This window comes from Mya arenaria, chromosome 17 (assembly GCF_026914265.1).
Source record: "Mya arenaria isolate MELC-2E11 chromosome 17, ASM2691426v1".
Lineage (NCBI taxonomy): Eukaryota > Metazoa > Mollusca > Bivalvia > Myida > Myidae > Mya > Mya arenaria.
The window spans coordinates 35,167,192-35,185,180 of NC_069138.1; the positions used below are offsets into that span (position 1 = coordinate 35,167,192).

At 38.3% G+C, this 17,989-nt stretch overlaps 1 protein-coding gene across 1 annotated transcript in view; it reads left to right on the forward strand.

Moving 5' to 3' along the window:
* The window catches only part of LOC128223421 (uncharacterized), a 19,357-nt gene extending 5,608 nt beyond the window's left edge, over positions 1-13,749 (forward strand). Inside the window, exons 2-4 of the mRNA XM_052932702.1 lie at positions 10,631-10,779; positions 11,405-11,623; positions 11,771-13,749. Of these exons, the coding sequence (XP_052788662.1) occupies positions 10,631-10,779; positions 11,405-11,623; positions 11,771-12,234 (832 nt within the window). The 3' untranslated portion in view covers positions 12,235-13,749. The remainder of the gene's footprint in view (positions 1-10,630; positions 10,780-11,404; positions 11,624-11,770) is intronic.
* The last annotated feature ends 4,240 nt before the right edge of the window (positions 13,750-17,989 follow it).

The following is a 17,989-nucleotide window of genomic DNA, read 5'->3' on the forward strand; positions in this document are numbered from 1 at the left end:
TAACCACCACTACCACCAACATGTTGCTGCATCCTTCTATGTTAAGAACGTTCTCTATATGTTGCTGCATCTCCTATGTTAAGCACGTTCTCTATATGTTGCTGCATCCTCCTATGTTTAGCACGTTCTCTATATGTTGCTGCATCCTTTTATGTTAAGAACGTTCTCTATATGTTACTGCATCCTCCTATGTTTAGCACGTTCTCCATACATTGGTGTAACCTCCTATGTTTTAGCACGTTCTCCATACATTGGTGCAACCTCCTTGTTAAGCACGTTCTCCATATTTGTGCAGCCTCCTATGCTTAGCACGTTCTCTATGTGTTGGTGCATCCTCCTATGTTAGCAATTTCATCATATGTTGATGAATCCTCCATGTTAGCACGTTCTCCATATGTTGGTGCATCCTCCTATCTTTAGCACTTATTCATTTGTTGTTGCAACCTCCTATGTTAGCACGTTCTCAATACGTTGATGCATCACTCCTATGTTTAGCACGTTCTCCATACATTGGTGCAACCTCCTATGTTAAGCACGTTCTCAATACGTTGATGCATCCTCCTATGTTTAGCACGTTCTCCATACATTGGTGCAACCTCCTATGTTTAGCACGTTCTCCATACGTTGGTGCAACCTCCTATGTTAAGCACGTTCTCCATAGGTTAATGTTTCCTCCTATTTTAGCAAGTTCACCATATGTTGGTGCATACTCCTATGTTAAGTACGTTCTCCATATGTTGGTGCATCCTCCTATGTTTAGCACGTTCTCCATTTGTTGGTGCAACTTCCTATGTTAAGCACGTTCTCCATATGTTGGTGCATCCTCCTATGTTAAGCACGTTCTCCATTTGTTGGTGCATCCTCCTATTATTAGCACGTTCTCTATATGTTGGTGCATCTTCCTATGTTTAGCACGTTCTCTATATGTTGCTGCATCCTCCTATGTTTAGCACGTTTTCCATCTGTTGGTGCATCCTCCTATGTTTAGCACATTCTCCATATGTTGATGCATCCTTCTTTGCTTAACACGTTCTCCATTATGTTGGTGCATCCTTCTTTGCTTAGCACATCCTCCATATGTTGGTGCATCCTTCTTTGCTTAGCACGTTCTCCATTATGTTGGTGCATCCTCCTATGTTTAGCACATTCTCAATTATGTTGGTGCATCCTCCTATGTTTAGCACATTCTCCATTATGTTGGTGCATCCTCCTATGTTTAGCACGTTCTCTATTTGTTGGTGCATCCTCCTATGTTTAGCACGTTCTCTTGAGTTGGTGCATCCTTCTATGTTAGCAAGTTTATCATATGTTGATGCATCCTCCTATGTTAAGCACGTTCTCCATATGTTGGTACATCCTCCTATGTTTAGCACGTTATTCATTTGTTGGTGCAACCACCTATGTTAAGCACGTTCTCCATACGTTGATGCATCCTCCTATGTTAAGCACGTTCTCCATATGTTGGTGCAACCTTCTATGTTTAGCACGTTCTCCATTTGTTGGTGCAACCTCCTATGTTTAGCACGTTCTCCATACGTTGATGCATCCTCCTATGTTAGCAAGTTCACCATATTTTGGTGCATCCTCCTATGTTTAGCGCGTTCTCAATATGTTGGTGCAACCTCCTATGTTTAGCACGTTCTCCATATGTTGGTGCATCCTCCTATGTTAAGCACGTTCTCCATTTGTTGGTGCATCCTCCTATCATAAGTACGTTCTCTATTTGTTGGTGCATCCTCCTATGTTTAGCACGTTCTCTATATGTTGCTGCATCCTTATATGTTAAGAACGTTCTCTATATGTTGCTGCATCCTCCTATGTTTAGCACGTTCTCTATATGTTGCTGCATCCTCCTATGTTTAGCACGTTCTCTATATGTTGCTGCATCCTTCTATGTTAAGAACGTTCTCTATATGTTGCTGCATCCTCCTATGTTTAGCACGTTCTCCATACATTGGTGTAACCTCCTATGTTTAGCACGTTCTCCATACATTGGTGCAACCTCCTTTGTTAAGCACGTTCTCCATATGTTGGTGCAGCCTCCTATGATTAGCACGTTCTCTATGTGTTGGTGCATCCTCCTATGTTAGCAAGTTCATCATATGTTGATGAATCCTCCCATGTTAAGCACGTTCTCCATATGTTGGTGCATCCTCCTATCTTTAGCACGTTATTCATTTGTTGTTGCAACCTCCTATGTTAAGCACGTTCTCAATACGTTGATGCATCCTCCTATGTTTAGCACGTTTTCCATACATTGGTGCAACCTCCTATGTTAAGCACGTTCTCAATACGTTGATGCATCCTCCTATGTTTAGCACGTTCTCCATACATTGGTGCAACCTCCTATGTTTAGCACGTTCTCCATACGTTGGTGCAACCTCCTATGTTAAGCACGTTCTCCATACGTTGATGTTTCCTCCTATTTTAGCAAGTTCACCATATGTTGGTGCATACTCCTATGTTAAGTACGTTCTCCATATGTTGGTGCATCCTCCTATGTTTAGCACGTTCTCCATTTGTTGGTGCAACTTCCTATGTTAAGCACGTTCTCCATATGTTGGTGCATCCTCCTATGTTAAGCACGTTCTCCATTTGTTGGTGCATCCTCCTATTATTAGCACGTTCTCTATATGTTGGTGCATCCTCCTATGTTTAGCACGTTCTCTATATGTTGCTGCATCCTCCTATGTTTAGCACGTTTTCCATCTGTTGGTGCATCCTCCTATGTTTAGCACATTCTCCATATGTTGATGCATCCTTCTTTGCTTAACACGTTCTCCATTATGTTGGTGCATCCTTCTTTGCTTAGCACATCCTCCATATGTTGGTGCATCCTTCTTTGCTTAGCACGTTCTCCATTATGTTGGTGCATCCTCCTATGTTTAGCACATTCTCAATTATGTTGGTGCATCCTCCTATGTTTAGCACATTCTCCATTATGTTGGTGCATCCTCCTATGTTTAGCACGTTCTCTATTTGTTGGTGCATCCTCCTATGTTTAGCACGTTCTCTTGAGTTGGTGCATCCTTCTATGTTAGCAAGTTTATCATATGTTGATGCATCCTCCTATGTTAAGCACGTTCTCCATATGTTGGTACATCCTCCTATGTTTAGCACGTTATTCATTTGTTGGTGCAACCACCTATGTTAAGCACGTTCTCCATACGTTGATGCATCCTCCTATGTTAAGCACGTTCTCCATATGTTGGTGCAACCTCCTATGTTTAGCACGTTCTCCATTTGTTGGTGCAACCTCCTATGTTTAGCACGTTCTCCATACGTTGATGCATCCTCCTATGTTAGCAAGTTCACCATATTTTGGTGCATCCTCCTATGTTTAGCACGTTCTCCATATGTTGGTGCATCCTCCTATGTTAAGCACGTTCTCCATTTGTTGGTGCATCCTCCTATCATAAGTACGTTCTCTATTTGTTGGTGCATCCTCCTATGTTTAGCACGTTCTCTATATGTTGCTGCATCCTTATATGTTAAGAACGTTCTCTATATGTTGCTGCATCCTCCTATGTTTAGCACGTTCTCTATATGTTGCTGCATCCTCCTATGTTTAGCACGTTCACTATATGTTGCTGCATCCTTCTATGTTAAGAACGTTCTCTATATGTTGCTGCATCCTCCTATGTTTAGCACGTTCTCTATATGTTGGTGCATCCTCCTATGTTAAGCACGTTCTCCATTTGTTGGTGCATCCTCCTATCATAAGTACGTTCTCTATTTGTTGTGCATCCTCCTATGTTTAGCACGTTCTCTATATGTTGCTGCATCCTTCTATGTTAAGAACGTTCTCTATATGTTGCTGCATCCTCCTATGTTTAGCACGTTCTCTATATGTTGCTGCATCCTCCTATGTTTAGCACGTTCTCTATATGTTGCTGCATCCTTCTATGTTAAGAACGTTCTCTATATGTTGCTGCATCCTCCTATGTTTAGCACATTCTCATTTATGTTGCTGCATCCTCCTATGTTTAGCACGTTCTGTATATGTTGCTGCATCCTCCTATGTTTAGCACGTTCACTATATGTTGCTGCATCCTTCTATGTTAAGAACGTTCTCTATATGTTGCTGCATCCTCCTATGTTTAGCACGTTCTCCATATGTTGGTGCATCCTCCTATGTTAAGCACGTTCTCCATTTGTTGGTGCATCCTCCTATCATAAGTACGTTCTCTATTTGTTGGTGCATCCTCCTATGTTTAGCACGTTCTCTATATGTTGCTGCATCCTTCTATGTTAAGAACGTTCTCTATATGTTGCTGCATCCTCCTATGTTAAGCACGTTCTCTATATGTTGCTGCATCCTCCTATGTTTAGCACGTTCTCTATATGTTGCTGCATCCTTCTATGTTAAGAACGTTCTCTATATGTTGCTGCATCCTCCTATGTTTAGCACGTTCTCTATATGTTGGTGCATCCTCCTATGTTAAGCACGTTCTCCATTTGTTGGTGCATCCTCCTATCATAAGTACGTTCTCTATTTGTTGGTGCATCCTCCTATGTTAAGCACGTTCTCTATATGTTGCTGCATCCTTCTATGTTAAGAACGTTCTCTATATGTTGCTGCATCCTCCTATGTTTAGCACGTTCTCTATATGTTGCTGCATCCTCCTATGTTTAGCACGTTCTCTATATGTTGCTGCATCCTCCTATGTTTAGCACGTTCACTATATGTTGCTGCATCCTTCTATGTTTAGCACGTTCTCTATATGTTGCTGCATCCTCCCATGTTTAGCACGTTCTCTATATTTTGCTGCATCCTCCTATGCTTAGCACGTTCACTATATGTTGGTGCATCCTCCTATGTTTAGCACGTTCTCCATATGTTGGTGCAACTTCCTATGTTAAGCACGTTCTCCATTTGTTGGTGCAACCTCCTATGTTTAGCACGTTCTCCATACGTTGATGCATCCTCCTATGTTAGCAAGTTCACCATATGTTGGTGCATCCTCCTATGTTTAGCGCGTTCTCCATTTGTTGGTGCAACCTCCTATGTTGAGCACGTTCTCCATATGTTGGTGCATCCTCCTATGTTAAGCACGTTCTCCATTTGTTGGTGCATCCTCCTATCATTAGTACGTTCTCTATTTGTTGGTGCATCCTCCTATGTTTAGCACGTTCTCTATATGTTGCTGCATCCTCCTATGTTTAGCACGTTCTCTATATGTTGCTGCATCCTCCTATGTTTAGCACGTTCTCTATATGTTGCTGCATCCTCCTATGTTTAGCACGTTCACTATATGTTGCTGCATCCTCCTATGTTTAGCACGTTCTCTATATGTTGCTGCATCCTCCTATGTTAAGTACGTTCACCATATGTTGGTGCATACTCCTATGTTAAGTACGTTCTCCATATGTTGGTGCATCCTCCTATGTTTAGCACGTTCTCCATTTGTTGGTGCAACTTCCTATGTTAAGCACGTTCTCCATATGTTGGTGCATCCTCCTATGTTAAGCACGTTCTCCATTTGTTGGTGCATCCTCCTATTATTAGCACGTTCTCTATATGTTGGTGCATCCTCCTATGTTTAGCACGTTCTCTATATGTTGCTGCATCCTCCTATGTTTAGCACGTTTTCCATCTGTTGGTGCATCCTCCTATGTTTAGCACATTCTCCATATGTTGATACATCCTTCTTTGCTTAACACGTTCTCCATTATGTCGGTGCATCCTTCTTTGCTTAGCACATCCTCCATATGTTGGTGCATCCTTCTTTGCTTAGCACGTTCTCCATTATGTTGGTGCATCCTCCTATGTTTAGCACATTCTCAATTATGTTGGTGCATCCTCCTATGTTTAGCACATTCTCCATTATGTTGGTGCATCCTTCTATGTTTAGCACGTTCTCTATTTGTTGGTGCATCCTCCTATGTTTAGCACGTTCTCTTGAGTTGGTGCATCCTTCTATGTTAGCAAGTTTATCATATGTTGATGCATCCTCCTATGTTAAGCACGTTCTCCATATGTTGGTACATCCTCCTATGTTTAGCACGTTATTCATTTGTTGGTGCAACCACCTATGTTAAGCACGTTCTCCATACGTTGATGCATCCTCCTATGTTTAGCACGTTCTCCATATGTTGGTGCAACCTCCTATGTTTAGCACGTTCTCCATTTGTTGGTGCAACCTCCTATGTTTAGCACGTTCTCCATACGTTGATGCATCCTCCTATGTTAGCAAGTTCACCATATTTTGGTGCATCCTCCTATGTTTAGCGCGTTCTCCATATGTTGGTGCAACCTCCTATGTTTAGCACGTTCTCCATATGTTGGTGCATCCTCCTATGTTAAGCACGTTCTCCATTTGTTGGTGCATTCTCCTATCATAAGTACGTTCTCTATTTGTTGGTGCATCCTCCTATGTTTAGCACGTTCTCTATATGTTGCTGCATCCTTCTATGTTAAGAACGTTCTCTATATGTTGCTGCATTCTCCTATGTTTAGCACGTTCTCTATATATTGCTGCATCCTCCTATGTTTAGCACGTTCACTATATGTTGCTGCATCCGTCTATGTTAAGAACGTTCTCTATATGTTGCTGCATCCTCCTATGTTTAGCACGTTCTCTATATGTTGGTGCATCCTCCTATGTTAAGCACGTTCTCCATTTGTTGGTGCATCCTCCTATCATAAGTACGTTCTCTATTTGTTGTTGCATCCTCCTATGTTTAGCACGTTCTCTATATGTTGCTGCATCCTTCTATGTTAAGAACGTTCTCTATATGTTGCTGCATCCTCCTATGTTAAGCACGTTCTCTATATGTTGCTGCATCCTCCTATGTTTAGCACGTTCTCTATATGTTGCTGCATCCTTCTATGTTAAGAACGTTCTCTATATGTTGCTGCATCCTCCTATGTTTAGCACGTTCTCTATATGTTGGTGCATCCTCCTATGTTAAGCACGTTCTCCATTTGTTGGTGCATCCTCCTATCATAAGTACGTTCTCTATTTGTTGGTGCATCCTCCTATGTTAAGCACGTTCTCTATATGTTGCTGCATCCTTCTATGTTAAGAACGTTCTCTATATGTTGCTGCATCCTCCTATGTTTAGCACGTTCTCTTTATGTTGCTGCATCCTCCTATGTTTAGCACGTTCTCTATATGTTGCTGCATCCTCCTATGTTTAGCACGTTCACTATATGTTGCTGCATCCTTCTATGTTTAGCACGTTCTCTATATGTTGCTGCATCCTCCCATGTTTAGCACGTTCTCTATATGTTGCTGCATCCTCCTATGTTTAGCACGTTCACTATATGTTGCTGCATCCTCCTATGTTTAGCACGTTCTCCATATGTTGGTGCAACTTCCTATGTTAAGCACGTTCTCCATTTGTTGGTGCAACCTCCTATGTTTAGCACGTTCTCCATACGTTGATGCATCCTCCTATGTTAGCAAGTTCACCATATGTTGGTGCATCCTCCTATGTTTAGCGCGTTCTCCATTTGTTGGTGCAACCTCCTATGTTGAGCACGTTCTCCATATGTTGGTGCATCCTCCTATGTTAAGCACGTTCTCCATTTGTTGGTGCATCCTCCTATCATTAGTACGTTCTCTATTTGTTGGTGCATCCTCCTATGTTTAGCACGTTCTCTATATGTTGCTGCATCCTCCTATGTTTAGAACGTTCTCTATATGTTGCTGCATCCTCCTATGTTTAGCACGTTCTCTATATGTTGCTGCATCCTCCTATGTTTAGCACGTTCACTATATGTTGCTGCATCCTCCTATGTTTAGCACGTTCTCTATATGTTGCTGCATCCTCCTATGTTTAGCACGTTCTCTATATGTTGATGCATCCTCCTATGTTTAGCACATTCTCCATATGTTGGTGCATCCTTCTTTGCTTAGCACGTTCTCCATTATGTTTGTGCATCCTCCTATGTTTAGCACATTCTCCATTATGTTGGTGCATCCTCCTATGTTTAGCACGTTCTCTATTTGTTGGTGCATCCTCCTATCTTTAGCACGTTCTTTTGAGTTGGTGCATCCTCCTACGTTTAGCACGTTCTCCATATGTTGATGCATCCTCCTACATTGAGCACGTTCTCTATATGTTGATGCATCCTCCTATGTATAGCACGTTCTCCATATGTTGGTACATCCTCCTATGTTAAGCACGTTCTCCATATGTTGATGCATCCTCCTACATTGAGCACGTTCTCTATATGTTGATGCATCCTCCTATGTAGATCACGTTATATATATGTTGGTGCATCCTCCTATGTTGAGCACGTTCTCTATATGTTGATGCATTCACCTATGTAGATCACGTTATATATATATGTTGGTGCATCCTCCTATGTTGAGCACGTTCTCTATATGTTGATGCATCCTCCTATGTAGATCACGTTATATATATGTTGGTGCATCCTCCTATGTTTAGCACGTTCGCCATATGTTGATGCATCCTCCTACATTGAGCACCTTCTCTATATGCTGATGCATCCACCTATGTAGATCACGTTATATATATGTTGGTGCATCCTCCTATGTTTAGCACGTTCTCCATATGTTGATGCATCCTCCTACATTGAGCACCTTCTCTATATGCTGATGCATCCACCTATGTAGATCACGTTAAATATATGTTGGTGCATCCTCCTATGTTTAGCACGTTCTCTATATGTTGGTGCATCCTCCTATGTTAAGCACATTCTCATTTATGTTGGTGCATCCTCCTGTGTTTAGCACGTTCTCTATATGTTGGTGCATCCTCCTGTGTTTAGCACGTTCTCTATATGTTGGTGCATCCTCCTATGTTGAGCACGTTCTCAATATGTTGGTGCATCCTCCTATGTATAGCACGTTCTCCATATGTTGGTGCATCCTCCTATGTTAAGCACGTTCTTTATATGTTGGTGCATCCTCCTATGTTTAGCACGTTCTCCATATGTCGGTGCATCCTCCTATGTATAGCACGTTCTCCATATGTTGCTGCATCCTCCTATGTTTAGCACGTTCTCCATATGTTGGTGCAACCTCCTATGTATAGCACGTTCTCCATATGTTGGTGCATCCTCCTATGTTGGTGCATCCTCCTATGTATAGCACGTTCTCCATATGTTGGTGCATCCTCCTATGTTTAGCACGTTCTCCATATGTTGGTGCATCTTCCTATGTATAGCCCGTTCTCCATATGTTGGTGCATCCTCCTATGTTTAGCACGTTCTCCATATGTTGGTGCATCCTCCTATGTTTAGCACGTTTTCCATATGTTGGTGCATCCTCCTATGTTTATCACGTTCTCCATATGTTGGTGCATCCTCCTATGTTTAGCACGTTCTCCATATGTTGGTGCATCCTCCTATGTTTAGCTCGTTCTCCATATGTTGGTGCATCCTCCTATGTTAAGCACGTTCTTCATATGTTGGTGCATCCTCATTTGTATAGCACGTTCTCCATATGTTGGTGCATCCTCTATCTAAGCACGTTCCCCATATGTTGGTGCATCCTCCTATGTTTAGCACGTTCTCCATATGTTGGTGCATCCTCCTATGTATAACACGTTCTTCATATGTTGGTGCATCCTCCTATCTTTATCACGTTCTCCGTTTTGTATCCTCCTGCATCAAGCACGTTCTCCATATGTTGGAGTATTCTCCCATATTTAACACGTTCTCTATACTTTGGTGAATCGTCCTATATCTAAGACGTGTTCCATATGTTGCTGAATCCTCCTAAATTTAACACGATTTTCATATTTTGGTGCATCCTCCTTTGTTCAACATCTTTTCTATAGTTCTGAAATATTATCCTGTGTGTTTGGCACGCTCCCCATAGTTTTAAAACATACTCTTGTGTGTTTTGCACATTCTCCATACTTTTGAAACAATCACATGTGTTTGTTCTCGTTATTATTGCAACATTCTCCTGTGTGTTTGGCACGTTCTGCAGAGTTTTGAAATATCCTCTTATGTTTTGCAAGTCCTCCATACGTTTGAAACATCCTCCCATGTTTTGCAAGTTCTCCATAGTCTTGAAACATCCTCCAATGCTGTGCACGTTCTCCATAGTTTTAAAACATCCTCCAATGTTTTGCAAGTTCTCCATAGTTTTAAAACATCCTCCTATGTGTTTTGCAAGATCTCCATAGTTTTGACACATCCTCCTATGATTGGTATCTCTACAGTTTTCAAACATCCTCCTCGTGTGTTTTGCACGTTCTTAAATCGAATCGTGTTCGAATTAAATTCTCTTTCTGTACTTAAAGGTCCATGAAAGGAAGGTATACCATGCAATACATTCCTTAGAGTGCATTAATTAGTTAATGTTTGTTTGTATTTTCTTTTCTTTTTTCTTGTTTTTTTGTGTTCATTGTTTTATAACCATCATATACTGGTGGGAATAAAGACTATTAAATCAAAATGAATGTATCATATGTATGATACGCAATCTTCGAAAACAAGGCGACATGCGAAAATGACGTTCAGAGAGAAACGCGACATTGGTTTCATACTTACTGACACTCAATTCATTGATACTAAAATATAAAACGATTGTCACGATTTACAATAAGCGTGCTGAACGAGCATGTGTTTTTTTTTTGCATTACGTCTTTTTCACCTAGGCGTTGTGTTCACAGACTGTGTCACATAAATTGTGTATGTCTACAGGTTTAACCAGTGCGGGGTCAACGCAGACGACTTTAAAGATGACCACGATTTGAAAGGATTAACTGACATGCTACCAACGCTTATCGACTTTGCCGGCAATTCCATCTGTCAAAAAGAATATCTTGAAATTTTAGAGCTTATTCTTGGAGGTACTGTTTTCAACGCCTACCTTTATTTGCGTTATAAGATGTCTCTTTCCTTAATTTTTTGGTCTGTGTTTTGTGGTTATAGTATATATAACATATATTTAAATTTCTATGAAACCGCTTAAGAGGTGTATTGAGTTATTTCCATTTGTCAAACGTGGGTATGTTTTCTGTTAATGATCTTTAATCGATTATAGAGTGTTTTGATTAGTAATAAGGTAAATGTATCTTGTACTGTGTATACACTTGTGTGATTTTGATGTCTGGCTACCCCATGCTATTTTGAAAAAGAATACTATAACGATATCATTCACATTCTTTTTGGCCCTGAGGAGTGCCAAAATAGTTCATTTTTCTTCCGATTTCAGTTGAAATGATGAACAATAATATAAACTACAATAACGTTTTCTACAATGTATGTTTCACATTTGAGTTATCAAAAAGGATACCAAAAGCATATTGGGTCCTCAGACATCCAATTTTAGCATTATCGCCAATAACTCGATGAAACCAAGCTTAAATTTACATCGGATACCTTAAATTCAGCAACTTATAACGTGGCTATTTCAGCTGAAAGTCTGCAGGGGAATATTTCCTTTCATACTTAACCTAACAAAATCACTTTCAGGATACATTCCGACCGGCACTTCAAGCAAATTTCTCGAGGAATATCAGAGAGAATTCGGCGTTGGAAAACTGTCTCGGAAGTTCAACGCAAGCGACCCTGCCATGAAAGTGACCAAAATAGTCTTCGTGATAGACGCTCAATCCTGCTCGTTGCCTAAAGCGCTTATTGAGGGTATACAACGTGCCATCCAACAACATACTGCAGATGGACAACTGAAGTGTAGGTAGATTTATTCCATGTCCCAAAAGCCTAAAATGTGTCTTAACTAATGTCTTAAATCGTCATTATAAATGTTACAGTTTCTCTATTATCAAACCTATGATTAATTGCCATATGACATGTCTGATGATTTAATTTCATTTTCAGACCACTGTGATCTTTTTGTCGTTTTGACAAAAATGGATGTCACAGATCAAGAAACAAAACTTGATTCAACTGCGTCGGTTAAACAGTCAGGTGTGTCGCGTGAAGAGAGAGAACGCGAGCTTGCTGAAATACTTACCATCGAAGGAGCCCTTAACGACAACCTCTTCCGATGGACCAGTTACCATGACAAAAATACGGAGCAAAGTCCTCAGATTGACATCGTGGCTCTTACGTTTTTGAAAACCATGATGCAACAAAGACCGACAGTTGCCCGATCAAGCGTGAAACCAAAAGCACTGTTGCCCAAAGAGTTTATTCAAATGAGAGTTGAAAAAATATTGGATGATGCTTGGATATACGGCTGTAGAAATTGGAACAGTCTCGACCAACAAACACAATTCATAGTTTGGGCCGTGCTTGCAGGGTGTTTTATCATCTTCCTCCTAAGCCTTTCTTATGCATAATTTATTTTGGTATTTTAGGCGTGACGTTCGATATGCCTGTTTATAACTTTGACATAATTCAATAAAACAATGTGTTTTTCAACAGTTCGATTGAGCATTGTTTACACAATCGTATTACATTGAAATCGAGATGGGGACGCAGTCGACAGCTAAGCGTTAGATGGATGTAACTCCATATAAATATAAAAGTAGTAACTACTATCTTGCGCAAAGATTTCAATTAGTGTGATGATCGAAAGGTACTTGTGCAAATTATTTGTGAAATGTACTCACAAATTGATTTCTTATAAGAAATTGTTTTAAACGTTAATTTTACATGGAGTATAAAAATTCTCTTATATCAATACGACCTAAAATTAAACAAAGCATTTAAACTAATTAATACTGAATTTGGTAATGCTATACAAAAAGATATTTAATTAGGATTTTTATTCCTTCATATGACCATTTGTAAGATACACTCCAATTGTCGTAATATGTTTTTACGAAAAGGAGTGCTGAACAACGCATTTATTTTTTAGATATCCACACCTATAGGATGTGGTCACCTGCCTTAAGCAGCCAATATGGGTGTTTTCCATAGTTGCTTCTTAACACATGTTCAACCGTATACAATGATTCAATAATTCTAAGCCAATATATGGACCCAGGCTTTGCATTCTCTTACCCAAAAGGCTCATCCACACTTTTTAGCAAAATGCTTGGCAAACAATATCCCTTATCTTATGATGACATTGTTTATGCTTGTAAAACGTTTTATGTTACCCGAGTTGTATAACATAGGTAATACCTTAATGGAAATACGGTATAGAGCATGAAGTGTTTTAGTCTTGTTCATATACTCTTCTTAACAAAATATTTGATATGAAATACCTCCCTGAAAAGTTGATGAGGAGAATGTTAAAACTTATGGTGGAATTGCATTGTTTAATAAGATTGAAAAATGGGAAAGCTGATCGGAATTGTAAATAATATGTTATGGTTACATAGTATAATAGATCATTTTGTTAAACTATATGGAAAAAAACAGTTTGCAACTTTATTTGACTTTACCAAAGCATTTGATTACGTCGTTAGAGATAACATATTTTATATATACGAGTATATAAACTTTTAAAAGAGGAAAAATATTACATCTGGTTAAATAAATGTATGATTGTGTTATATCAGGGGTAAGAAATAAATGACGTCCTAAGTATACTTGGTCTTAGACAGAGTCAGTTTTTGTCACCTTTCTTGTTTGGTATATACTGAAATGATATAGAAGGATATTTTATGCTTAATATCTTTGAGGGTGTTTAATTAGATGTACTGAAAATGTTTCTCTTAGTGTGTGTTGATGATATAGTTATTCTATCAGAATCTAAAAGTGAGTTCACAAATAGTTTGTTTTTGCTGTTTGTTGATCACTGTAATGAATGGAAACGTAGTGTTGATGTAAATAAAATAAATGTAATGATTTTAAAAGAAAGTGTTGAATTCTAAGGGGAAATGTAAGATTTGTATCCAGGGCAAGTGTAAGCCATTGTGAAAACAAAATTACTTAGGAAAAGTGTCTACTAATGTGTCATTCATTTGCTACACTTTTGAAACCTTGTAAACGGGATGAGATGGTAGGTCATTTCTTGTCTTCGTTTGAAAAGCTAATGTATACTTGTTAAAGTATTGCTGTGAAGTTTTGGGTTTACAAGCTGGCATTAAGATAATAAGAGTTCATCTAAAGAACAGAACAGAACAGAAAGATGATTTTTTTGGATTTAAACATATTGTTTCTCATCCATACACATAATTATAACACAAAAGGTTGGTAAATAAATACAAATAATACAAAAAAAAACAACATTTTAAGACAAACAAGCGTAATTTAAGGATAGTATTTGTAAGCGAATTTCTTATTTCAATAGCTTTGCTTATATAAGAACACAATCGATTGAACACCGATCTTTTATTTGAGGAGTTAGTGGTTTCTCAAGTGTAATGTCATGTAAGAAGTAAAGAATACAAGACGTTTAGGTTAAAAAAATCAAACAAAAAATTGCCCGATTCTTCAATGGCGTTATTTTATATGAACATTTTTAATTTTAAATCCAAACCCTTCCGTAAGTGTGTTTATGTACAGAAATTCAGAATTGCTTTTAGCCCGTTGAGATTATCGTCACTAAATATAGAAGTTGCTGGGTGGAATAATACAGTTTTGGAACACAGAATTTGCCCACATTGTAATGTTTTAGAAGAAGAAGAAGTTCATGTTTTGATCGAATGCAGCCTCTATACAAGTATAAGATCTAAATATACTCCCCGATTTGATCGTACTCATTAAGATTTGTATAGAATTGTTGAATACAGAAAATATGGGTTTGTTAAAGAATCATTCTACTTTCGAGTATAAAGCATTTGCTTAGAGAATGGATTTTATTACTTTACAAACATGATTTATTAAATGATTAAGTACCAACAGTTAGATAGTTGTAAAATGATTCGTACGTAATATTTTGTCTGAGATTGAGTTTAAATTTTCGCTTCTACATAATATGTTACCTATTTGTTTCTAGTCATATATAGTAAACTGCTAAGCAAAGGTTTGATAATGAAAAATTATCATGGGCTATCACAGTCTACTTTATTGATGTATATATGTGTGATGTTATGTGTGGAAATAAACTTGTGTTCTGTTCTGTCCTGATTAAGTATTGGTTGAAACTTTTAACAATGTGGTGATGACCAGTTTATAAAATTCTGTATAGAGATTTTAAAAAGATTACCTTACTGTAAATAATGGACAAAAGTTTTAGAGGATATTACAGTCATTAAGATTTTATGATATTCCTTCCAAAGTTTAAGAGATGCTGATATATTTATATCTGAACTGAAGCAGATACGCAAAGAAGTTTATGTTTTAGAATTTGGTTGGTTGCAGAATTATAATATTATAGTTATTGCAGAGCTAAAAAATATGTACATTTTGCAGAAATTAAGTTAAAAACTTACCTATGAAGTAAAAATTGTTAAGGCTACATCTACCCTCCCTTTTTATATAAAAAATCTGAAGGTTGTTAGTTCATTGACTTTTATTATTATTATTTTTCACAGGTTGCCTAAAACTCATCTTTCTCTTAGAAAGAACAATTGTTTAAATGACAAACAGTCCACTATAGTGGAGCGATTAAAAGCAATTGATACACGTTTAACGAAATAACTAAGAGACAACAATGCCAATCATTATCACGAAATAGAGAGATTCAGAGTGATGGCGATACAGTGAATGTACAGAGAATGTGCCAACGTAGTAGAATGTGCCAAACGTAGTTGAAAGTGCCAAACGTAGTTGAAAGTGGCAAACTTAGTAGAACGTGCCATTAGTAGAATGTGCCAGTAGTAGAAGGAGTCAAACGTAGTAAAATTTGCCAATCGTAGTAAAATGTGTCAAACGTAGTAGAATGTTCCAAACGAAATAGAATGTGCCAACCGTAGTAGAATGTGCCAAACGTAGTAAAATGTGCCAACCGTAGTAGAATGTGTCAAACGTAGTAAAATGTGCCAACCGTAGTAGAATGTGTCAAACGTAGTAAAATGTGCCAACCGTAGTAGAATGTGCCAACCGTAGTAAAATGTGCCAACCGTAGTAGAATGTGCCAACCGTAGTAGAATGTGCCAACCGTAGTAGAATGTGCCAACCGTAGTAGAATGTGCCAACCGTAGTAGAATGTGCCAACCGTAGTAAAATGTGCCAACCGTAGTAGAATGTGCCAAACGTAGTAAAATGTGCCAACCGTAGTAGAATGTGCCAACCGTAGTAAAATGTGCCAACCGTAGTAGAATGTGTCAGTAGTAGAATGTGACGAACGTAGTAGAATGTGCCAACCGTAGTAAAATTTGCCAGAAGTGGAATGTGCCAAACGTAGTAGAATGTACCAAATGTAGTAGAATGTGCCAAAAGTCGTAGAATGTGCCTGTAGTAGAATAGGCCAAACGTAGTAGAATGTGCCAAACATAACAGGATGTGTCAAACCCATTTTTGTGAAATAAAAGCTTATCAATGTCATGAACTACTAAACAATAACTAAAACAGTTTAAAAACATCAAGAACACATTAAGCCAATTTAAATTGCAATCTGTCTTCACAAAAAAGTAAATGCTGCATCTATTTCAGTCTAAAGAACAAAAAAAAAAAATTTATCAACAAAAAAATTTTTTTCAAGTACGTTGAGAAGATACATTTATGTGTATATGGAACACGGTTTTAAAGAGTACCTTTAACACTACCCACCTGTTCCAATGTATGTCAACCACCGTCAAAGTATCAAACATGCTTTCTGGTGTTGGCATATTTTTAGACTATCTGCGCATGCGCGCATGTAGTCTTAAGACTGCAAACTCCAAAGAACTACTTCTATTCATGTCGTGTTAACCCATTTTTTTTGTCTCAATGCGCTCTATGTTTAGTAGCAGAATGACGTCGAAACCATAAAAATAGATTAATGTAATAAGAAACAAACACAATAATAAAGTTTTTGGACTACGAAAGACAGTGCCGGCGTTCCATATCCGAGTATGAGTTCTTGCTTGTTCGGCTATTTCCGCGCTGTATTTCTGTATTCCGGCGTTTTATTTTAGCAGAATATAACTATATTTATATATCGTTATATTTATCAGATTAGTGTGGGTCAAAATAATAGATGCTCTGGTAGGAAGGTAACATACTGATATTCACTCTGAGTTCAGCCCAAGATGCTTTAGAAATTATTACCGACCGCAAGTGTACCATCGCCTGCAGGGTTTGTTATTATAACCTGGTGTGACCATGAAGCAGGCTTATTTATAAGGGTGTACATGTATTTCTAATATAACTTTTATGAGATAAGAAACAAAAATGATTGTCTGAAAGTCAAAATAGTTGTATCTCAGGTTTCGCATTGCTAATGCTTCAAATACTGTGATTTGCCTGCTATACAATAACAAAATACTATTCATTCTATAATTTTTAGGCGTATACTTTTCTAATAAGATGTTAACATTTTTTGCGCAAAAGCTTCGTTTCGGTGTATTCTTGGCATAGTTTTGGACATTAGCCTCTCAATTTATTCTAACACACATGCCCTGATGCGACAGTGAGTTATGCATACTTTTGATGAAGCAAAGTAGTTCGGATTTAACCTGTAAAACACCCAAAGAGTGCGAAGCATTCATAACAGCACTAGTATTATTTCTACGCAGATACTTACATAAAACATAAATAACATCTATTTATCAATAATAATTGAAAAGGCACAATCATATTCCCATTCTTAGAACAGACAAATTCCGATAATCTAGAAATAATTCCAACTACATTAACTGACTGATTTTCTAAAAATAGTTTCTACATACATTAACTGACCACATGTTTGCCCTCACCGCGGGAAAACGACCATCTGATAAGCTCTGCATTTTGATAGGAATTTTTGCTAAAGTTATTCGTAAAGATTAAATCATTTTCCTTAAACAATTGAAACGTGTATGTTCATAAAACTTGCATAACGTATGATATATAATCAAAGCACTGAAAATCTTTAGAAGCGATTGAAAGGGGTATGCATTGTCAGGGGCGTAACCAGCATTACGCACTTACGCATGTGCGTTACATTAATTTGAAAAATGAAAGGTCGAGGGCTAAGCTAAAAATTGGGATAAGAATAAAAGGAAGAGCAGCCAAAGAAAACGTTGCTTCCCTTTGAGCCGAAATCAATAACTTGGTAACTACAAAGTCGGCGACCTC